Source organism: Bicyclus anynana, chromosome 13, assembly GCF_947172395.1.
Source record: "Bicyclus anynana chromosome 13, ilBicAnyn1.1, whole genome shotgun sequence".
In the NCBI taxonomy this organism is placed as follows: Eukaryota; Metazoa; Arthropoda; class Insecta; order Lepidoptera; family Nymphalidae; genus Bicyclus; species Bicyclus anynana.
The window spans coordinates 14,672,019-14,697,728 of record NC_069095.1 but is presented as its reverse complement, the minus strand read 5'-3'; the positions used below and the strand labels follow the sequence as shown (position 1 = coordinate 14,697,728).

The following is a 25,710-nucleotide window of genomic DNA, read 5'->3' as shown; positions in this document are numbered from 1 at the left end:
TTCGTAGACTCCACACGAGCTTGCAATAATCTAGATGTACCAAAAGTTTGCACTACGGCATGTCATGTTTAGAGAACATTCCATTTCCAGTGCGCAGTTAACTGGCCGCCACTCTCAGCATTAGGTGTCAGTTAGCAAACATCTACCATGATTAATACTATTAATCACATGACGAAACCCATTACATAGTACTAGTTAGTTAGTTAGTTAGTCATCTAGGAAGCGTTTATCAGCTATGCGGCATTGAGATGAGAATGTCTCTAATTCTATTTAATTGTTCCAATGTTAGGTTTTCATTTCGCGCCTATTTAGGTAAACTAATCGAGTTATATAAGATTTATAGTGTTCATTTGTTTATTTACTTCATAGAACAAAGTTTACTTGATGTAAATGAAAAATCATCACACCATCACGTCAGCCACTGACGATCAAGTAAGCTTACATGCCTGCAGCGTTAACGGCTTGACAGCCGATAAAATTGATCGTGTGTTTTGGGCGTGATGTGCATGACATCATGCCGATCGCGACCAAAACACAGCAATACTTCACAGGGTAGATATACAAGCAACACGTAGTGTATGTATGCTGTTCTGTACCTATCACAACCCAAAGCATAGATAATCCTCACAATTTCACCTATAGCCATAGGTACTCTTCAGTAGGCGCGAGAGAAAGACAAATGTCGAGCAATAGCGGAGGACTCGAAAATCCGATTTCAATTTCGCCGACTATTGGTCGAAAATTATGTGTTTTCCTCTTAGCGAGATATCGTTGACGCACCCCAGGCCTACAAATGGGAACATACACTGCATGGCGATAGAATCATCACCTAGTACTACCCCGAACAAGATCTGTCACAAGAAGTTCTACTACTAAAATGTTTTGTAATTGGCAATACACACTGGTCGCTTCTCGAGTAGCTATTAATTAGCTAAACATGGCGCAATTAATAAACGAATGAAAAAATGAGCCAAAATAGTCAGAGGCATCATATGATCTGAGCTTGTATTGAGAAACTTTCAACAGCATTCCGATCGTCACTACTTCAAAATAACTTTAGAAAAAAATAAATTTAATAATAATTAAAGAAGTAAATCATTGACCACTTTTTTAATAGATCGATGAACTCGAGAATCATTATGTCGTTTAAAATCCATCAAGAATTTTTCATCATTGATTTTTTTATAGTGTTTAGCAAACTCGTTTGCTAATCGTGAATATTAGTAATTTTAATAGTTCCAATTCTAAACCAATTTAATACATTTATTCATCATTTTCATCAGCCTACAGGCCACATCCATAATATAGGAGAAAAGGAGATTTGAAATGTAGATACACAGCTTGAAATTTTATGATATGCATAGTGTGATATATGATTCGAACTTGACCGACACCTCAATGTACTCCTCCATGCTTCGGAAGGCATATTGAGGCGTTCGTCAAGTCGGCAAGGTTATACCTCCATATAACACTATCTTTCGAGCTGACAATAAAGAGCTTTCTGTTTTCATAGTTAGCTCCAGTCGTAACCCGGAAACCAAACAAATATTGAATCAATAATTGAAGTGTTCAATATTGGCAAATGTACACGAGTATAATCGATAATAGTGATGTCGATGAATGTGTGTGCATCGATCGTATCGTCGGTTGCGCAATACGTCGCAGACCGGTCTGCGGTGACGCGCCCGTAATGCTAATGGATATTAATTGTCAGATATGGAATGGCGAGAGGCGCGGAAGTGGACAATTATCTCGCGACCGGAGTATATTGTACTCCGTTCGCCGATATCTGCATGCTGTGGTTGTATCGACGCCTACAAACAACCATAACCATAATAACTGTTTATCATAAAATAACTTTTCGATTACTAGGGAAAGGCATAGACGCTTAACTGACAGAGCTTCTGAGTACGCCCAAACACCCCGGCAACGTTGCTGCGATGCCATTAAAGAAGCTTAGAGCAAATACATAGTTAGAATAAAAGTTAACCTTTCGTGGCAATTGTGAAACTACCCGCTCTTTTGCCTTGTATGTCAAAACCTTTCTCCTATATTAATAATTTCTCAGATGACGTTTATATTCGATCCCTCTAATTGAGAAAACATTCCTGATTAATGATGTGATTTAATAACACAATAATTTTTTATACAAGATTTATTAAGGTTAGTGCAGTATTAAATGCGCATCTCTAAAAGTAATGACTGTCTTAACGGGCAAGTTCACAAAAATAAAAGGACGGTGCCACTTTTAGAGCTGTCAATTCTAGTTCAGGATTTGTGTACAGCCGACTTGGCACCGCCCGGCGCTTGATGCGAGCGGACAGCCGCACCCGTCGGACACATCACTTCGGTACTGATAGTGTGAAACATGTCTTTGTATCAGACTCGATATATCAAGTATTAGCGGACGCCCGCGACTTCGTCCGCGTGGAATTCAGTTTTTCACAAATCCCGCGGGAACCATGGTTTTTTTCGGGGATGAAAAGTAACCTATGTGTTAATCCAGAGTAAAATCTAATTCCATTCTAAATTTCAGCCAAATCGCTTCAGCAGCCGCAGTTTCATTCGCAATAGAGGCCAGTGTCACTGATAGAATGATATCTTGGCTTCTATCAGTACGAGTATCGAGTACGTCAGTTAAAAGTATTACATTCTCTTTAATAAAATTCAAGGGTGTATAGGTATACTATGTATTACATACGCGAGGACAAAATTGCGCATACGTACCATTAACTTCTCGTCTCGTAATAATATAGTTAGAGGCTTGTATAGTTAGTAGTGGTAGTACTCGTAGTATATACCACTATAGGATTGTAAATAACAGCCGCATAATGCCATGAAGTACGCCATGGAAGCCATGCCAAGTCGGAATGTGTCGACAGCGCGGTGGTCCAACGGCGCGGGCGTGTGGAGCCGGGCTGGGAACTGGGAAGCAAATGAATTTGCATATTCCGTTGGCGTGGCGCCAGCGCTGCCTGTCGTCCGCGTAGGGTTACCAGATGAAAAAAACAAAAGTTCGGAGAAAACCTATGATTTCCAGATTCAGAAAAATCCCGAGTTTTTTTGTAATTTAAAGAAAAAACATTACTTAAAGTACATCTTCACATTTTAAAGATAAAACTGATTAAGCATCTCAATGAATTTTAATTTTAATTTTGTAATTATTACCAGACAAACTAAACATTATGTTAAGCTTGTTTAACTTTTAAATAAAGAGTATTTTAAAATATAAACTGTATTTTATTGTTGTAAATTATTGAAGTCCTGTGATTTCATGAAATGTGCATAATCCAGCACGCAATCCTAACATCTCAGGACAAATCCTGAGATATGGCAACCCTACCCGCGAGGAGCATCGTCCGACAACCGCAGCGACTCGCTGCCTTCCGCAATGCTGGCAGACTGACAAACATTACAATGATAGTACTACTCATTTAGCCACAATATGCAAATACCGGCTTCGGACGACGTTTGGGCGTTTACGCTCCTTCCGGGGGGACAGTTGTTGCGAAAATACTCGCAGCTTTCGATTACTTTGTATTTTAGATGAGACTTGCTGTGTTATAGCTTGACAAGATCGTTGATGTCACGCCCATGGTGTGCAGGCGACGGGGGAGTATGGACTGCGCGTTATACGACAAATGAAATAAGTTATGTGTAGCGGTAAATTTTTTGCTGTCATCGTTACCCGCCTCCCGGCCACCGTGGACCATTGGGAGAGTTACGAACGAATTTGCAAAGTTATAAGCGTATTTCTTTTAACAAGCGCATGGTGTGTCAACCGAGTTATCTTTTACAAGTTGTTACTCCCGAGGGAAATCTTTCTACATTCATTATTAGTACTTATTCTACATTAGTTAGATTTTTTTCTGGACGCCATGACGAGTCTAGTGAACTAACACACGTATTTTTATTCGCGGTATCACTATTTACCACGTTTTGGAAGATATCGATCGACTTCAGTATTACCCATTTCACCAACATAGATCCGACGCTTTTGCGTCAAAACGTAAAATAAAAAACATCCAACAACACAGCACCTAGAAATACAGCTCCGCCAGGCTATAACATTAGTCTGGAACGAGCATCTCAATTCTACATAAATTGTATACTAGGATGTTGTTGTTTGCATAGAGTGCCCCACACATTCGCGCCGTATCATCTTCATTACTCAACGCGTTAATTTGTTTCGTAGCTACACGTATAAATTGTAGCCGAGTTATACGCGACGGTCGGTGGCTTAATATCGCTCGCACTGTATTTAAACCCTGACTAATGAACGGTGTGTAAATTAGAGCGGTTGTACTATATCCGTCCGTGAATCAGACTCGCAAAGGGCACTGGGTGTCCGCCGCGCGCCCATCGGGACACTACAATGGGTCAGGTATTCGGCAGAGTACGAGACCTATGTATATACTGAATACATTCTCCTTTCTCTCTCCAATCGGTCCCTTATGACTGACCATCGTGACCACCTTGGCGAGTCATCTTTCGATAAACAACGCTGCTCCATCGCGTATCTATCGCTGGCCATTTGGACGGCACTGTTAAACGTGTGTATCTTTGAGTAGATGCAATCATCGGGTTGGAGATCTACCTCGTGGCCGTTTGCTTTCTACATTTCCCATCACAATAATGCCCCGACTGGTTGTGCGGGGTAGTATATCAGGAAAAGCATTTGCATACAACAGATAAACATTTCGCAGGACATAGTGAACATGCGTCGTGCGATGCGCCCAATTGTTTTAAAAGGTGTTACGAGTAACCAGAGCAACGTATCCTTTTCGTGTGAGCTTCAGTATAAAGAGCTGTTCTACTAAATAACAAAAAGCACAATCATTTATTTGAACAGCGGATGCCGATATAAATCAAAATGATTCTGTCGCCGAGTCAGGCGGACTTCGAGTGGCTCTTGGCTTTTGCTAGCAGCTCTCTCCGTTCTGAGCAATGTTACGAATACGAATATTGGGTCGAGTATTGTAAACGACTGAGCAAATGGGTAGAAGAAAGCATTGTTAAGACTAGAACGAAAACTAACCAATATTTGGTAGAATTTAGATCTAAGAAATTGTTATCAAGATAAAGCACTAAATAACTATTGCCCCTATAACACAATGATTGTCATTTGTGTCAAAAACACATGCCAAGAAGTTCATTTGATTGTTATGGAGGCGTGGCACAACGTTGCAAAATTTTCTCGCAAATGTATACAAATATGGAGGATAAACGAAGTTTTTATTACAATTTTCTGCCCTAAGTACCTTCAATCAGGATCACGATTGCACGTCTTTTAGTTTGACATATAAATGTAAACAGCTTCCAACTTGAGTCGGGTTCGAAGACGGCGCGTGTGCTGAGACGCCGCGCTGGGGGGAGACACCGCTCGGCTGGCATCGCTCCAACGGCAAAGGATTTTCCTCCGCGTCGAATTCCATCGGCACTCAAATTCAATATTTAGCGTGCATTGTGCACACGTGACTGCCACCTATGCATTTTGCGCAAGCCAGCTGGAGCCGACACAAACAGTGTTCCTGGGGAAGAACTACCGCAGCAATATTGATTATTGCCGCTTTGCAGCATGGCTATGTCTCAGTCTGATAGATAGTTAATATGTTTGCTAATAAGGAACTAATGACAGGACACTGCTCACTAAATAAACACCCTTCGGTTCTAGGTATAACCGACAGTCCTCTGTGCAGAGCATGCATGGAGGAAGAAGAATCACCGATACATGTTATGCTTAGATACAGAGGTGTATCTGGACAACGCGCGGCACACATTGGGTCTCCAGCAACTCTCAATGAGGCGTTCGGTGACCTGGGCGGCTTCCTAAGCTTCTGGAGCGCGCTCGGTTGGCTAGAGTGACTCCAGCGGGGACCAGCACCAAATGGACCAATGTACGTACAACGGCCAACCTTTAGTGGCCAAGTGCGTATAAGGCCCAGGAAAGAAGAAGAATAAGTTTGCTGTTAATGTTACAGGGACACAAAGCTTATCATCTATAAATCGAAAGTTGAGAGGGTGCAGGGCACAAATGCTCTGCAGACTTGTAAATCGTCGTTTAGCTATAGACGATGGGATATCATGTCACTGAATATTAGGTAGAATATTTATCTGCTTGTTGATATACCCCGATAAATGCTATGATTTTCATATCAACAACTCGAAGAGCTACCAATACTTTAATTTTTATATTTATTGTAGTAAGTAAATAACAAATATGTGAGGGAAAATTTCTGTTTGATAGAAGACAATATAATACACATATAACCATGTGTGTAACCATAGGTAAGGTAAGACAGTATCAAATTAGTCTGACAACCGCCAGGCGTAATAATATTCCAGCGAAATTGTCCCCACACATAACTGTGTCAACATTAATCAAGGGACATAACTGTGGCCTTTATTACAGAACATAAACCCGAAACCTATTTGTAACGACGTGACGCTAGCTTTTGCCCTCGGTTCCTTCTGCTTGAAATTCCGCCTTTAACACAAACGCATTTGTTCTGTGCACTATCACTACACACACAACCAAAACCAAATTGTCTTCCGAAAATAGAAGATCTAAAAAGTGAGACAATGACATCTCGCGAAGTCAACGAGGTGATGTCATCAAGACTCCATCGTCAATCAGTCTTTATTGGTCGTGATTAATTCGCAATCAACTGCGTCGCTCAACGATTTACTTTAATTACGATGTTACTACGCTCACTTGACATTTTTTTTAAATTTCACGATACGCTCGACCGTTGCAAACCTCAATGGCGTGCATAAGGTTGTTAACTGAGGTAGGCAAGGGTTCTTAAAAATTGTACAAAATGAGGAAATGGGTCCTCAAAGTAAGCAATACATTTTTTGCATCTATAAAGTCCACGCCACTGGCTAACCTATTTGTGACTGACGATGCCACTTAGTATCTGAACGCCAATTTCAATATCCTTCGTTTTCCCCAAAGATTTTAATATGTCAGCCCGGATATCAGATTTCGTCTAAAAAAACAACTGGCATCGGATGGATATAACGTGTAGGGCCAAAATTGTTATACATTTTAATTCCACCCCTACTACCCCTTGATTTATAATTTTTGATTCTACCAACATGGGTTATAAAGTAAGTATTTAACCAAAAATGCACGCCAATCCTGAGGATTCGTATACAAACCTGATTATCCCAGAAGGAATGATGCATTTCGTACTATTTACACGTTTACAGCCTACCCTAGTAGAAGACCTTGTGTACGCCCTACTCGCAACGTGTTCAGTGCTAGATCGATAAGGTCGCCAGCAGTCGGCCGCGGGTCGGCGGGTCAGGCGAGTCGAGCGCGCGTGGTAGCACATTCATTAATTGCTCGATTCATCAACTACGTACTAAGTTTACGTTTATCTATTTGTTTTTTGCCGGTTTATCATTACATGACAGGTATCGTTTCGGTGAGTAGTAGTGAGTACTAGTTTAAGAGCCAGTGAACCCCAGACATTCACTTTATAAAAGCTGAAAGTTTGTCAGCTCATACTCCTACCATAAGTATGTACGGTAGCCAATTATGGAGTTTGGATCGAGTTGGCTTCGGGAGATAGCAGGTTTTAAGGATTCAGATCCACAACCGTCTAAGTATAAAGTGTAATTTTGCATGTTTTCCTCGGTATAATTAATATGAGAAATTGTGTTCCGAACCGGTCGTAGAATCTTTACAAATAGTAAAAAGACATTTCAAAATTTTTAATTACGTAAAAGTTAAAGCCACAAATACCGACCATTACACAGTCTAATTGAATAAAACACATTTTAATTTTTTAACATTGGTATAAATCAAAAATATGTACATATTAAAATACTTGATAAGATAAAAATGTTAGCTAGCTTGTTAAAATCAGCCGGAATCAGATCTACCAACGACGATTTACCCCTACACTACGCAATAAAAAGATTTGGAGCCGTGGGCGGAAGTCAGCTGTCCCTGGGGTAGGGGGTAGGGGACGAGCGCGAGGGGCGAGGGGACGGGCGATCAATACCCCGATGTGGGGCAGGGGTAACTCGACGAGCTCCGTGCGCCAGTCGGGGATATCTTTCACACATTTCATAATCCGGTGTGCCGGAGCGGATTTTATGGGTCACAAGTCACTGCTTGCTTGGCTTATTACACGAATTTGAAGCTTGGCTTATTGCGGGGTCAATAAATTCAATTTCTCTGTAATATATCCGACTACCTACGTAGGACCGTAGGTATATAAATATGAATCGATATTTCTCTTAGTCACGCCATATCATGAAAACTACTAAAACATTGATTTTGACTCAATAATAAATTAAGAAAATTGAGAATTATTGGAAATTTAAAAAAAATTACTGTTTTGTGGATATTTGCTAGTTAATCATGGCATGTCTGGCATGGACACAACTACTAGACTAGACAGAAATCGAGTGTTTATCTAGACTAACAGAAACAGGCTCCAAAATCGAAGTATCCTTAATGTAATGATAATGATTTTACAATTCCACAAATACCTCGCATACAAAATAGCGGGCTAGTTAAGAGTCGAAAGCTCGCGAGTGATATATAAAAAAATAATAATTCCCTTGACAACGCGCGCCATATTTATTTTTACCCGCCAACCGTGAACTTTCGTCCGCATTCGCGAAGAAATCCCTGCGCGTGCGCACTGCGGCGACTTGCATCGGTTCCGTTGACCCCACAGCCACACAGCGCTTTCCGCGTGTTTTACGAGTGCAGATAGCGAGTTGATGCGATCCCTCTGTTGCGGGCGCGGCGGACGATCGCTGATCTTCACTTAACGCTACTCGTAATATCCAGCGATGTTTCACCAAATGCGTTAGCTATTTCGGTGATCAATAATCGCCACAGAATGAACGTAACCATGGGACTAGTCGACGTGTGATTATCAGATATTTTTCTAGGTTATGCCACATATCGCAGGGTATTATTCTTAAATTATTGTGATGTGTGGCATAATGTAGTAATAAATATATTTTCTTTCTTTCTTCTTCAAGGTATTGAGTCGGCTATATTTTAATGTTTTATGTGTATTAAGTAATAGAGATAGATTCGCGCGTTTACGAGCCTATGTAATACAATCACAGAATATATATAGCACAAGATACAACTCCACATAGCTCTAATAAAACCGTAATAACTCGACGATTAATCGGGTGGACTTAAAACACAGAAGTTCTGAGTTTGATCCCAAAATGCTAGATATGTTTGCTATTGTCGTGCCCAATACTATTACTAGCATAAACTACTTGCTTAGACAGGAAAAAATAATAATGGACATATTTATTAGTAACTTTTCGAGGGGAACTTAATCTTGACAATCTTTTGCTGGCTTACAATAGATTACACATCGATAGGTTATTGCAAATGAAGGTAGGCAAACTGTAGTAAAGATGAAAGCTTCTCAACACAAGGCACGTCTCCGAGGGCCGGGCGGGCCTGGCGCCATAACACTCGAGCGCGCAGGAAGTGCAGCGGTCCAGTTAATTGCGCATAAATGCCGACGAATAACACATTTTATGGCACCTAAAATGTTATTGCTTTCACCGGAATACTCGCTCGTGTTATTGCGTTGTGGTGTGTATGGTGTATGCGATACACAGACACAATGTCAGCGTTGGAGGCGCAGCAACAGACGCTGTGCCGCATTCCCGAGGCTGCCCACAATAGCCAGCGATGGCTAGACCAGACCACTACGCTTAAAATTTGTAAGTCTAACATTCTGCCAACTAATAGTTAAGTCTGTGGCTTCTTTGGGATTGCTGCACATGATAATCAACTAAAGGGTGCCTTACGAAGAGTTGTCACGAAGTGGTTGTTACCTTAATTGAAATGTCCCTGCCGTTGATCAATGAACGATGCCGTGTTTAGATTATTATTTATTACTCTTCAACTGGCTCAGGTGTGGTCTAGTGCCTTCGACTGCGACTGGACACCACTTCACCAGTGAGGTTATGAGTGCAAATGTATGTATTTTTAGAGGGACAAAGAAATGAAAAATTCAAGAATTCAGATTCAAAAGGCTAGTTTAAAAACAGCTTTTGATGTCAATTTTGAAACTAAATAACAAACAGTTAAACAATTGACAAGTTAAGTTCGTTTTACTGGTTTGCCAGTCCATATTTCACTTGAGAAATGTCGCAAGAAAACTAAGCAGACAGCAGGCCACCGCAAATTTTTTTGTAGACAAAGTATACTATGCCGCTAGCTATTTCAGGCTTGCGTCACGCGAGCAGGCTGCTCGTTGTAACGAGACCGGTCGCAAGTCGGACGTTCAAAATATCCCATTGTTTACATGTCTCTTGTTGGTTTTGTTGCGGCCACATGCTAATAATTATAGAACAAAATAAACGCGCTTCAACCTACTAAGAATATTATAAACCAATTAAAATTGGACCGAAATTTCAAAACGGATTCTATATACTGCCCATAAATAAAATTAAATTTAGAGATATAATTATGTAGGTATCTCGTATATTGCACTAAAAGTTTTATGTATGCTACACTTAGGTATGATTACATCTTTTTTAATTTCTTCAACGGACTGCTACACTGCACTAGACTTCACTACACTGCTGCTAGACGAAATACGAAGTCTTATCAGGCCGTGTGTGTGTGAAGTTATGGAATAGAGTGCACATGTGTCTACGCTCAACCTTGTGCACTGAAGATCAGCCGATATATCGCGATTCGCGGTTCAAGACGAAGGACATGACATTAGCTCTACTACAAGTTAGTCTAAACGCTGACATCATAGTCTACGATAACGAGTCGTTCACTCGTGGGAGCGGGAGGGCGCGCTCGTGTCGGGTGCGCCGCTCTAGCGCTATTTGCGGAACAGAACAATGCTGCTAAAGCGAAAAGCCTCATTGGCTCTTGGATTTATTGCAGCTGACCAAAAACACGCCGTTACTGCGACCATTTCTAACGTTAGTGACACATTCATTTAGTTAAGCATTCTATACCAGTAACAGATATTTGAAGAGCTGAGCTTGAAGCTGAGATGATGATGATGTATTGTCACTATCTCAGCCTGGACGTCACCGTTGGACTTTCAGACACACGGTGTTCAGAGCTGCCTCCATTCAGCGGCTCCCTTTTGATGTTGTCCGACTACCTTTATGGGACGAAGATAAGGAACTTTTACTATGGAATCGCCATTCCAAAATTTCATTCACTATTTGTGTGGTTTTGAAGACGAGTGAAAAGCGTGGATTACTAGAATATCACATCACAAATATATCAATGCCAAAGGAAGTATCATATACTCGTATTATACTTATTCTATTGTTAATGTTTCACGGTCGTAATTTCCCAGAGTCAAGGAATACTCGGTAATTCTCCAGCTATAACGACTTCAAACTGGTGTCTATTAAGGTTAAACTGACCGACATGAAGTAGGCATTCTTAGGATAGTTTAACAGCGGATTTGGTAGATGCCTTAGTTTGTAACAGAATTTCTTCGCTATACTGTATCAAAGCGCGTAAATTGGTGGTACGTGTTTACTGGTACGGTGGCAACAAGCCACAGTCAAAGCCTATCACCAAACAATACCCGAGCTAATAGGAAATATAGAATCCTAAGCATAAGCTGACAATCGATCGCAAAAACTGCCGCCATTTGACAACAAAAAGGTACCCTTGAATAGAGGTCTACAAAAATAGACTTCTTAGTAATACAGAATCACGACCAGTACGATAACAAATTCTGTAATTAATAGTTATTTGTAATCAAGGCCAGCGCTCTTGATCAAGTTTGATCCCCAAACACTGACAAATATCCAAACATTTATTTGAAAATACATAAATGTGAAATAGGTATTTTCAAATGTTTGCTTCAAGAAACAAAGTTTGCTGATCGGCATTCTTGCCAATCGGAATATTTCACGTGCGCTGTAACCGGTCGGCTATAGGCAGGATAAACTATTTACAGGAAAACAGCTATATGTCAGCAGCTTATCAGCAACTCTTTCCTGTCCGCTGTTGGCGGCAAATTAATTTGCAGCCGGACGTGACACGATGATGCCTATTGTGCATTATTAGTGCTAGTAAAGGCTTAGGCAGACTAAACGGGGATACTTTGTTGCTAAACTAGAGACTCCGTTAATATTAAATACGAAAGTTTGTCTGCCTGTCTGTCGGTTACCTTTCTACGACCAAACCACTGAATAGTTTTGGGATGAAATTTGGTATTGAGATAAATTGGACCTTAGAGCAAAATTCTTCGCGATTTGTCGCGGGCGTCCGATGTTGTAAAATAGACCAAGTTTTAAATTGATGACTCTCCTATAATATCAGTTGGTGGTCGAGTGCGAGTGTGACACCGTCTTTACTAGCGGCTCAGCCCCGGACCGTTATGAGTTGACAGTTAGGTATTCGAGTGACATGGCCGGAATACTCAATTTGGCAGTTGGCTGACTGAAATACGCCGTTCGTTAAGATAATAGGAGGAAAAACACAAATGAGTTCAAAATAACTGAATAATTAAGTTACAGAGAACTAGAATGACATTAATTTTAATTATAATAAATGATGAGGTCCAATTTAAATAATATAATTGTTTTTCATATTAAACCCCAGTAGGACAAATGTTAAGGGGCCGAACTCAACACCGAGAGGTCATACGTCACGACAACATGGTATCCACTTCTAACAGTCTACCATTCGATGAAGGGGAATTAGGCTGTAGACTATTTGTGAGGAGGTTTAGGTCTCAAAGACAATTGGGTGTCTTTGAGACAGTTAAGAGACCTAAATATTCTAACAGAGAAACGCCAATGCTCGTCTTTTGGATAAATACATTCGTGGGTACGCGTCGCCTTTTATAGACGCCCGATGTACTTTATCATCATTAACAACCCATATTCGGCTCGCTGCTAAGCTTTCAGAATGGGAGGGATTAGACCTTTGTCCACCATGCCGGCCAAATGTGGATTGGCAGCCTTCACACACGTAAATTGCGAAAATGCTCAGGTATGCAGGTTTCCTTACGATGATTTTTCCTTCACCGTTTGTGACACGTGATATTTAATTTCTTAAAATGCATATAACTAAAAAATTGGAGGTGCATGCCACGGACCGGATTCGAACCTACGCCCTCATAAACGAAGGCAGAGGTCATGTCCACTGGGCTATCACGTCACACGATGTACCCATACATAAAAGTTATCAAGATGTGTCTGTTTGCGATTCTATAACATTTAGCACGGTTCAGCGACAGCATGCTAAGTCTATTTTTAGATAGAAGTTATGTTGAACCGTTCTGAGGCGGTACATACAGGAACTATCTCGTTAGATACTATGACAACTGAACATAAGGTCCTTGGATTAGAAAACTATTCAAGATTTTCTTCTTCCATGAAAAGTGCAAGATAAGGTGTAATAGTAAAACTTTATAAGACAGAATTACAGCCATGATTCTTTCTGCCGTAAAGCATTATTGCTGTTCTGGTTTGAAGGGCATGGTGTCCGGTGTAGTCACAAACACACGAGGCTCAACAGGTTGACGACGCTTTTTCAAATAACGTCAGGTAAGGCATTACTTGATCCCTATTACAGGAAAGCGCAGTGTTAGCCCGCCACTAGGTGGACTGAGACATCATGCGGGTTCCAGAGAGTTGCTGGATGCTGGCGGCTCAAGACCGTGTTGTTTGAAAGTCCATGCAAGAGGCCTATCAGCGGACGTCCATCGGCTGTTAATGATGATGAAGGCATTTGATACATCAATTACAATGAAAAATAAGTATGTCCAGCCCTTAGCCTAACCTGATGGACACGGTCGATTAACATAACGTGCCCCCCCAAGTATTCCATGTGGACTTTTCTACAACCCAAAATCTGTATCTTAATATATAAATGCGAAAGATAAAAGTTGATAGGGGGTAGTTTATAGATAGTAGAGGTCCGCTAAGAACGGATTTTGCGAGAGAGCCGGATTAAGAAGTACTAAGGGCGGACGAAGTCGCGGGCGTCCGCTAATTCATCATATTCAGCCTACTTAAGAAGTTCACCATTCTGTATAGTGCCTACACCAGTTAAACACCTTGTGCTCACCACTGCGCAGATGTGATTCGTGTCGCAGTACATTATTCTGCGCTACGCGTCATGGGACCGCCCATTACCATAACAATAGCCGCCGTATGCTCATTGTGTAACCAGATACTCATTAGCCTCGCTCGGTCACATGTTTGATGCCTGTCCCTCATCATTCACTTTGCGGTATTATCAGTTTATACACACAGTCACTGACATTGAAGGCCGTGGTGTGCACTAGGATTTTATAGCAGGGTAAGTAATAAAACATTACAAGCTGGAAAGCGAGCGCAATTGGTTACATCTGGAACAGTTTTTAGTTTTAATTATCTGAATTAATATTATAAAGCTGAAAGTTTGGTTGAACGTGTCAATCTCAGGTACAAATTGCATTTTCAGTGAAGGAAAACGAAGGAAGGCGTACGGACGAATGAAAGTTAAATATCGATTTTCTCGCGGACAAAGCAGCAGTGCCAGTATACGCAAAAAATACAGTATACTTCAGAGGGTTGGGAATTTCCCATGCATTAACGCATTCTTAGAAAAACCCAACCATAAATAAACTACGCGTAGATATGGGAGCAAAAAAATACAGCAAACATGCCGAGACGAGAAACTTGCGCATACAAAGCGTTGACGCCGGTGATATATTGATAACATGCAGTGTCAAGGACGCCGTCCCACGTACCACCGATATGTAAACAAACTACTGGAAACATCGCCGGCGACTAAGGTCGACTCATATTTTGTCACTGTAATGTAAAAAATACTAGGGACGCAATCTGGAATCCCTTTCAAACGCCTGAAACGTGAAGAACTCCGTACTCCCCACAAGGACGGTGGCCAGACCAAAACAAGGCCAAAACAAGGCTCATTTTTAAACGTTATAATAATAAAATAAGTAATTATGAACTCGTAATATATGCAGTTAGTAGGTAGGTGTTATCTGCAATCTCCCAAGTCCCAAACGCGTGACTGGTACACAATCAAAGGTTAACAATGTACAACAAAAGTGTTTATTTAATGTATTCCAAGATATTTGCGTCGTGCTCAGTTCGCGCGATAGCGACCGAGTGTGAAAGAATAACCGTCACCATCGATACATTGTATTGCTTTGTTACATTGAACAATACGATAACATACATTCCTACTGTTAAATATTCCACAAATCATTGTGAGACCAATTTACCTACCAGTGACAAATTATTTTTGAATTTTATTGTAACAGTCCGATTGCTACTAGTTTCTCATAAACTTTTCCCGATTTACATTCCGAGATCGATGATTATTTTTTTGCCGAAATTTTGACGAAATTTTCCAAGTTTAGCCCCAATATCAACTGTAGGTTATGTTTAGGTGATGTGGTTGTCAAAATCTATACTTATGAATATTTTTTTTTTTCATATGTAACAGAATAGAATGGAGTCTGTGACAATAATGTCGGTTCAGCTAGCACACTACATTATACTCGAATATTTATATTTGCTAGTTACTAGAGAATTTCATTTTATAGTAATATAGTTACTATAAAATGAAATTCTCGAGATGCACATAGGTAAACATTTTCAATACATGACTATATTATAGCACGTCTAGTACAACTACAGTCCAACAAACAAGTAGCAAAGTTGAAAAAAAAATCATGATCGACCCTATCAAACGCTTAGCATAAATCGAAGGGAATTGATTGCGTCCAGTGTTCCCTCACTGCCGCAGCTGCTATTGATATTGTCTGGCGGCGGTATCGCGCACACAATTTATAATTTGGCACATACTCCGTTGATATTATGCAGCGAATGATTATATATAAATATCAAACAGTTTAAAACGGGCGCCATGCGGCTAATAATAGACGTTATGACATATTGGCAGCTAAGTTATGTGTAAATTATTACGTTGTGTGGCGGCAGGCGAGGCTAGAGCAACAGATAATGGGCCATCATGCAACCTAGTAGCGTTACAGATCAAATCGCTGGCTGCACTATACGGAAGAGTGCGGGAAGACATGGGAAAGTGGACTGGCGCTAAAATCATCATTACCCTTTAGTTGTCATCAACAGAATTACAGATAGTTTCATTGACGAACCTCGTTCAACCGGACGTAGTTCTTTAAGATACAAATTATTAATACGTATTAAAAAAACAACTTTTATCGAGTAGGAATTGAAATTGGCGCAATAGCTTTCTGGCTATTGCGGGTAGTATGAAAAATATTTACAGTGGAGATAAAATACGATGTAAACGGCAGCCTACGTTATTGTAGCGAATACATCACGCCCACCGGGTCACGCCACCCGGCTTCACTTTTATATTTCTTGTCTGTGATAGTAGATGCACGTTTCAGAACAGAATGTGGTTTTGAATATATTTACGAGTATATTACGAAAAGTTAATTTGTTGCTTTTTTAAAAACATTTTAAAAATAATGACCATCATTTTTAATTAATAATCTTGTATACTAAATTAGAAATCTCTGAGGATGTATTAGACTCGTAAAGTACGTTTTTGCGTAACATATATCATCTTCGTGGTCAATGAAATCAAAAGATATCACGAGTTTAGTCGGAACTCTGAAGTCGCCATTAGGAACTTCGAATTATGGAACCCCGCCGAGTTTGGGTTTATTTGTCTTCGTAAAACGCTTACACATAATTTAAATACTATAATACGAGTAGACAAACGTTACATAAAAATACAAGGTCGTTCTGTTGTCAGCAGAATTATTAATTATACAAAAGTTGTAACTACTAATAACGGGATTATATATTACATATAAACAGATAATAATTACCTATTGAAGCTAACTTATAACATGTTCATTTTACATTAAAATACTAACAATAACCACACTCTCGGGAAATAACGCTCCTGTAACACCAATTTACGAACTAGTAGGAGTAAATAAAATATGCTAACTATACGCGAATATTTGCAGCACGACGCGATAACGTTAGACATTGATCGGTTATCGTGTAGCTGCCCTGTAGGTACAATAAATACTCTGGCGATAACGGCGCGATTGCCGATAGTGTTTCACCTACATACCTACAAATGATCAATGTGGAAACATACGATTACCAACTAAATATTGTAGCGTTTAACTCAAAGCGCCACGTCAGACATTCAGTGAGAATGGCCTAAACATACAGATCGCTCCAACACAGACGTCCCGTAAAAAGTTCAATTAATATTAGTAACTACCGCCTGTATACTGTAGGTTCAAGCTTTTTAGGCCTAAGTAAACACAAATATTATTTTTTCTATTCAAATTCAACTTACATAAATAACAATAGTGACTGCAGCTAAATGCTAAATGTCTTGTTGGTCCAGTGGTAGAACCAGATGTGCTGGGTTCGAGTTTTGGGCTATGAAATATTTGAGCTTATACTTCATCCGAGAAATTCTCAGTAGCAGCCCGGACCTACGTAGTTGGTGATACTGTAACACCGTGCTCCGGAAAAGACCAATTAGCAGTCCTATCCCGGCTAGTATCCTGACACATGCTAGTGATGTTTACAGTAAATCTTTAACACTTTAATCTCGGGTCCCCCTTTATAAGCAGTCTGGCTACAGATAATCTGATGAAGATTGGCAATACAGTGGGCTATTAAAAATAAGCCGCAGATGATGAATGGTGCACTCACCGTCCGCGTCGACTTCATTGATCATGTCTTGCAGTTCAGCTTCTGTGGGGTTCTGTCCTAACGAGCGCATCACGGTGCCCAGCTCTTTGGTGGTGATGGTGCCGTCGCCGTCCTTGTCGAACAGTGAGAACGCCTCTTTGAACTCCGCGATCTGTTCCTCTGTTAGCTGATCCGCCTGGAACGACAAATGACCAAACATTAATCACACGGTTCTTTTAGGAGATCTTTGACATAGTTAACCGGAGAATATTTCTGCCTCATTGCTGTGTTTCGCTCTAAAGGGTGTGGTTGCTGATGGAGTTGTACACAATGAGGATTAATGCGTCAGGTTGACGAGCAGGATGTATTGTTTTCGGACTTCGGAATATTTGTGCCTGTATGTTTGTTGATATTGTTATTACTTATTCCTGATACAAAATGCATAAAGAAAGCTGTCAGATAATTCACTTTGGAAGTTGGCATCCAACCTCAAAAACAAAACGGACACTTGCAATTTGATTGGTATTTTCATTTGTATGTGTGCTTGCATTGTTCTCAGAGGTCACTAGGTCGATTAACATGATTTTTTCTGTATTCAGGTTTCGAATACAGTTTTTAAAGTTTATTAATATTGACGGATTTAATATCTATAGTAATTAGGTAGGTACTTTCTTTAATAGGGTAGAGCCTTGTATTTTGTAAAAGAATTTCTATGTAGTTACTAATCTTGCGCATTGTTATCATGTAGTATCAACTATTATCTGCATATTAAAGCAATCGCAAGCTATTTCGGCGCGATAAGTCGTATCGCTGCGTATTTCGACCTAGAGATGGGTTCCGATACCGATACTAATTCGGTTCGGATAATGCATCCTCATTCTTTTCTTTTAAATCCAATCACACACAATCGAGGTATACCATTCATTTTGAAGCGCACGTGTAACCATAAACATAATATTTGTTTCACTGCCCACAGTGGGGTAAAACTTGATTGTGTGTAGCTTGCACGTGGAATTGTAAAAGAGCTCCTTCCATTAGGATTCCTGGTTTTGGCAATCATTACATTACAAGTAACACCACAATAAATACAACTCAACATAATTTAAAAAATACAACAAAATAGACCGACGCCGTCAGTCAGACTCCACCTCACTTTAATGGGACACGTGCCTGAGGAACGTGATACGAAATTCGAAAAAAAAAAAACAAACCATGACTAAGTGTTGCTATTGAAATAAAAAAAGTCTCGAGACTTTTTGACAAATGTAAGACGAATTTAGATACTTGTAGCATATGATGACGAACTAGTCGTTTTATGTTTTCATGCGAAAAGTAGATAAACACTAACCTAAGCTGAAAATAATTTTCCGTAATAAACTATAAGTTAAAAACGTCTACGGGCATCAACTCATACCCGTTGATACTCCATGCCTCAGAGAGCAACTTTTGTCATTGTTATTCTGATTACTCTAATTGACAAGAGTCTAACATTAACACCTTAATCCCACCAACCCACATTTGAGCGGCGTGGTGTATCAAAGCTTCCCTTTCCCATAGATATGTCAATGTTGCGTTTTATTGAAAGCCGTTAAAAATAGGCTGATGACGGAAAAATAAAGCAATGATCAACATACCGCAGTGACAACCATTTTTCCTTATTTTCTACACTAACTACAGTGAATACAAGGGTTCAATCGTCGACTGCTGCGTGGCAATTAATGAGAGATACACAGACTCGCTGATAACTGATAACAGTGATAACGATAAGATAGGCGAGATTATAATGTAATTACTGCTTGGCTCGCCACGTCATACTGCGGTATTCTCCAGATAGCGAATACTGCAGAGATACAATAAATATTATCACCACATCGATGGGCGCATCATATATTATACTTATGCTTATCAATATTTAAAACATAAAAAATGTTTCTATATCGATAATTGTTTCAAAATATTCTATAACGGTCCCAATGACCGAATTTTAAACCATCCAACTAATGTGTTCCAAAATCTGGAGATGAATATCTTAGCATTCGCGTTCGCAGTTCGCGAGCGTAGAAGCATCGCCGGAAGGGGCCCGAAAGGCAGAAGCAGAAGAGATAGGCGGAAATACTCTCGTGGGCGTCGTTGGATTTCCCAGGATTTGTGACCAAGAGTATAGGGTTAAGGAATTCGCTTTGAACAAGTTACCACTCATCTTCACCGCTCGTGTTCTTCTCCCTGCAAACCAATTTGTAAACAGATGTATATTTTTTTAGATCAGATGGATAGCAGATAAATCTGGACAAAATACTTGTACGAGAGTCAATTAAGATTTTTGACTAGGTTAAAAAAAAATGCTACACAAAAATTAATGACGTCCTTTCGAAGTCTCTTCCTTGAACTTTATCTTAGTACGCCAATCCATATTGGAGTAGCGCGGTGGGTCTAAGCTATATGATCGGGATATCAGCATATACATGAGTCACTGATAACATGATGATGTAATGCCTAATATGTCAGATCATCTTAACACGTTAGGAGCAACATGGATGACGTAACTGCCGGCGTGACGTCACAACAATGTTGTCATGAAATCGTGTCAACAAGAAGCCATAAACAAGAGTCTAATTTGATCACTTTGAGTAGGAACACATTCTAGTAGCTTCCATAAAACAAGAATAAATATGATGCAATATTGAAAATTAAGTTTCAGGTAAGGCATGGTGAATTCATGGAATTCTAAGATATTTGTCTCAGTTGTAACAAATAAATTGCTGTTAGCTTACTCTTTACATATTTCTTGTAAGCTCTATATTGGAAGCAAATATAGAGCACCAAGAGATTTGGGGAAGCTCAATAAGCCTGATCTAAGAACACAAGACAGCCAGCACTGTGAAGATTATTGTTAAACATTTTTGTCTGTTTATTTGTTAACTAGTGAAATAACAATACAGTTATTTTGGAAATGGTTTCCAAATGACATTGGATGTAAAAAAATACTTCAAATAAGAACAGCAGGTAATGGTAATGCTGCATTTTGTATTTCTTATATATGTATTTCTGTTTAACTTGTATTTTAATTATTGTGTACAAATACATGCTCCAGACTGTGGTGTTTGGAAGTCCATACAAGAATCAATGGTCAGCAGCGGATGTCCATCGCCTGATAATGATGATAATAATCTACTATATAAAAATAAGTCGGGTTTTCCTTCCTGACGCTATAACTCCAGAACGCACGAACCGATTTCCACGGTTTTGCATTCGTTGGAAAGGTCTCAGGCTCCGTGAGGTTTATAGCAAACAAAATTCAGGAAAAATTTCAACATAAGGTAGAGGTAGGGTAGGGTACAGGTAGGGTAGGGTACAGGTAGGGTAGGGTACGGGTAGGGTAGGGTAGGTGTAGGGTAGGCTAGGGTACGGTAGAGGTAGGGTAGGGTAGGGGTAGGGGTAGGGGTAGGGGTAGGGTAGGGGTAGGGTAGGGTAGAGGTATTTGAAAGTTTACATTGAGTTTCACGCGAACGAAGTCGCGGGCATCCGCTAGTCTATACTAATATTATAAAGAGGAAGCAGTTTTGTTTGTTTGAATTGAATAGACTTCAAACTACTGAACAAATTTGATAAATTCTTTCACTGTTGTGTGAAAATGCTATAGGCTATATTTTATCCCAGTATTCCTGCAAGAACGGGAACTACTGAAACAGTGTGGTGCCTGCTAGTGTACAAATACTGAGCCTGTAATGATTCAGCGCTGCAGTAAACACAAGGCTTGAAGCTTATCTATAGAATGTGAGGTTATTCCTTAAAAGGCTATTGAACGCAATGCTGATAGGTTCAAGTGGCTGCAGCAATCAGAGCATGTAGGCCTGAACAAGCACTTCAGCCTATCTGGTCCTTTTATTGACTCATTATTGAGTGTTTGTTATTGAAGTTCAAATGGGTTTACAGGGGAAATATTCTGCAAGTGTCTATTTCTACCTACCTATCAAAAGCATGACATAAGCAACCTTTATAATTTTACATTAGCATTGTTTTATGTCCCTGAGTGAGTCAGCAAGGCTTCCATAACATATTCTCTTAACAAATGATATCATAACTACAAGTAGATTTGCAACATTGATTCTTTATTGACCAAATTTAAATTCAATGATAACAATTTTAATAGTTGCTTTATTAAAACAAGTAATTTTAAATTAATGTCTATCTTCATAGTTATTATCTATATTCAGAGAGCTGGTAAACATTTATGGCTAAGTATTTAAGACAAGCTTGAAAACAATGTGAGAAAACTTGTCTTGAACTTCCCATTACTAATACAAAAATTTCACAGGCTCTCAGATCATTACTGATTTGCTAAGTTTAGGTACTTTAGAGGAGTGACACAAATTGATTATTTCAAGTAATGTTTTAAGTAATAGAAATTTTTTCAACAGATATTCTCTGTTTTTATATTATGTACAGAAGTGCATGTTCTACTGCATACCTACTATTGATTTATTTTTCACAAACTGTTTCTTTCATGATTTTAAATACTGAATGACAATAAGTTTATCATAACAGCATTTCACAGGACATGCTTCTACAGTGGCCCGTATCAGATTACTATCCATGATCATGATGGATCAACTGGAGAGAGCTAGGAACACATTCACTAATTTGCTGCGCTACGTCCATCTACCAGAGGCAAAGCATCATGTATGTACATATAATAATTACCTATATTTGGGTCATAAACTAACTTGCCTAACTGCCTAACAAAGGGTTTGGAGTTAGTCTCATCACTCCAATGTGGATTGGAAGGCTTAGGATAGTAATAATCACAACAGCTAACTGAAAAGGACAACAGGCACTAAAGAATGAAATCTATACTGAGGCTCAGGGATGTAGCTACCATCATATCAGCTATATCGATGACCCCCGGGATACAGTGGCCCCTAAAGTGTGTATCTGATAAAATAATGGCTAGCAGACTTGTCACTGCTGCTTGTAGAGGCAAAAATAAAAAAAAAACTGAAAAAAAATGAAGTGAAATGAAAATAATAAATTTTCATTTCACTTCATTTCAAAACATGCTATGCCACTGCTCAGGCTTACTGATATAAAATGTGGAGTGGAATAGATAGAGTAAGGACTCTTGTTTATGATAATATGGGTTGTATTATTGTGGGTATTATCGTAATTTCCAGTTGTGTTTTGCAGTTATAGTTTTTAGCTATATTTTTGTAATTGTATACTTATTTGTTGCCTATATGGCTCAGAAATAATTATAATTCAAAAGGACAAAATATTGTTTAGTAAAGGATAAATTTGAATTAAATTAAATCATGAGCAAATTTAGCAACCCATTGTGTTTTTTTCCTCATACTTTAGTTTGATACGTAATAATAAGCATACAAACATATTCTTTATCACTAACTATGTCATTGGTTATTTTATTCAATTATTTTTAATGATCAAAAATGTTTACCTAACTTGTTATATCCAAATAGGCCTACTATGAAAGCTCAGTTTGAAATTTGGGGTTTTCTGTTTGTAATGACTGCTGACAGATGTTTAAAAAGTGGAGAGAGAAGAGACTTTCAAAGCTTTAAGTTTACAACTATTTGTACCAACAGTACAGAGAGCAGCTTCTGCTGAAAAGAGCAGACAATAAAATCAATAGTAGCTCTTTTTAAATCATTCTTTACAGTATACCATTACATAAAATAATTAAATTACTTCTTGTGTAGAGAAACATAAAAGCCAATGTCTCTATGCATCTTTGGCCATCATTTTATATTAGTTATTATAATTTTCATGATTAAATTAAATGAATATACTATAAATCATCATCACCAATTATCATAATTTTTTGCATACATGTCAGCATAATTGGAAAAGGACAGAGGGTACTTCTCATCCACACATACTGTTCCCATGGATAAATTAGAAACATTAAGCATGGCAACACTAGCATACAATTAATTTAAAGGAATCAGTGTTATAGAGTCAGTTACTGACTAAAGTTGGTATATGAATATTATTGTTTATCTTGCCTGATTGCCAGTACCTATTGTTTCAATTATCACCACATTCTGTGCATTTTTCCAACTCTACTCTCTGTTAGTCATCTGTTGCCATGTGACAGTGACACAATTGCCCGCTAACATGACAACGGACATCCTATCTTATCAATTTTGGTACAGATTTATGTAGTCATTGAAATAATAAATATATTGTTACAAAAATACAATTATTAAAAATAATAAGCTATTATGTAAGCTTAGTTGATTCTGTTGAAGACCCAATAATTATAAATTATACAATCTCATTCCATCAACTTGATATAATCCTTTGGGTATATTATATTAGAAACAGTGTGATAAGAATTTCCACAAAGCATAAGCATATAAGTATCAGTGGATTGTTTTAGCCAATGGACTATTTAGATAATATTTTCAATTGAATTTAGTTTAAAGGTATAGGATAATGCTGACACACCAGTGTAGAATGTTGGCTCATTCACAATAGAATGTGTATCCAGAGATAGCACTATTAAACATTAGTGTTGCTGGTTTCTAACTATTGTTATTTTACACCAACAATGTCTAATGTCGGTAATTTAATTAGTACTAAGTTTAGTATGTTGCCAATTTAGGAGCTGAATGATTACTGCTAGCACAGGCACTTACCTCGCATACATGTTTGTGGAATTCTTATCGTTTCGCGTAGTAACATCGCAGAAAGTCGAATTGGAAAGCATAGTGAAGTCGATAGGTGTATAAATACATCGCAGGACCGGCTCGCTGCGCCGGGACACCGGCCCTGCACGACCTAGTGCCAGGCGAGACTTTTCCTTTTCGCATCTAGGCGAAGAAAGCTAACGGAACCCGTTTAATGAATTGCGTATGAGCGAATACTCTCAACGCGATGAGTCAACGGGCGCTTGACAGGTGCGCCCGGCCGATCGATCGCCGGCCGCGGGGCGCGCCGGCCTGTGCGACCCCGCGCCGGGCGCTGGACGCAGCACGTCAGCCCTGGCCGGCGACGTCATGCACAGGCTACACCTAGCGAACTATGGCGACCGACGTCGCTCGGCGAGTCGCAAACGCCGCTCCCGACGGAGGCCTCCGTCGCCCGGCGCCCCGGGGCCTCCGCCGCCGGCCGTCCGGCTCAGAGACGTCGACATTGGCGCCGATCCGCAATGCGGTAAAAAACGGCCATCACAATAATAATGGAGGCCGTCATCACTGTAAACACCGATGCACCGAAACCCAGAAATATAGCCAGCGTACGGCTCTAGACGATCCCCCGATTGCACTGGTGGCTTCGTTTTGACGAAAGAACACTCACCATTGTAGATTAACTTGGATTATCTGGAGCTACACTAAAAATCACAGACTACGCCGCAAAAGCGACCGCACGGACCGACGGTTAGAACGATACTGCCGCCCTCACTCGCGCGAGCGGCCGCGCCGGGAAACTTGAACCGCGATTCGCTCCGTGCGCCGCGCGAATCGTTCGGAATCGTTCAATCGAATCGTCGCACTATCATGACCGACTCGATTCTCACTCGGTCGCGTCTCGGTCTCGATTCAATGCACGTTTCGAACGTCCAAGTCCATTTCTCGGGACGCACGGCACGGGATTAGATCGGATCCGCAAAGGATAGTCGGTTTTATATCGGGCGGGTGCGGCGGCGTAGAGCGTTCGCCGGCGCGCGCCGATTGGCCACCGCGCACCTGCAATGCGTCACTGCGGCCCGCGGGGCGCACGGCGAGGGGCCCGCGCGCGCGAGTCGAGCGCCGCGGCGACACCCGGCCGGCGCGCCGCTGCCAGCGCCCGCTGCCCCAGTTCGCCGCCGCAGTGCCGCCGCTAACGAGATAACGCCGCCGCCCGACTGCGCAGGCTTGTCGCTGGCGACGCCTCACGCTGTGCTGACACAACGATGCGTCGCTACATGCACATTACTAGGACACGATGCAACAATACAACTACTTACATTGTAGTTTTTGCTTATAGTTTATATCAGGAAGTCACTCTATTCTTAGTCATAGAAAGTACAAAGATCTACTT

At 40.1% G+C, this 25,710-nt stretch overlaps 1 protein-coding gene across 1 annotated transcript in view; it reads right to left on the bottom strand.

Annotated features, from left to right (window-relative positions):
- The window catches only part of LOC112044150 (calmodulin), a 36,037-nt gene extending 10,758 nt beyond the window's left edge, over positions 1 to 25,279 (bottom strand). Inside the window, exons 1-2 of the mRNA XM_024079893.2 lie at positions 24,988 to 25,279; positions 17,692 to 17,866 (exon numbers count right to left, since the gene is read on the bottom strand). Coding sequence (XP_023935661.1) covers positions 17,692 to 17,866; positions 24,988 to 24,990 — 178 coding nt within the window. The 5' untranslated portion in view covers positions 24,991 to 25,279. The remainder of the gene's footprint in view (positions 1 to 17,691; positions 17,867 to 24,987) is intronic.
- Between the last annotated feature and the right edge of the window lie 431 nt (positions 25,280 to 25,710).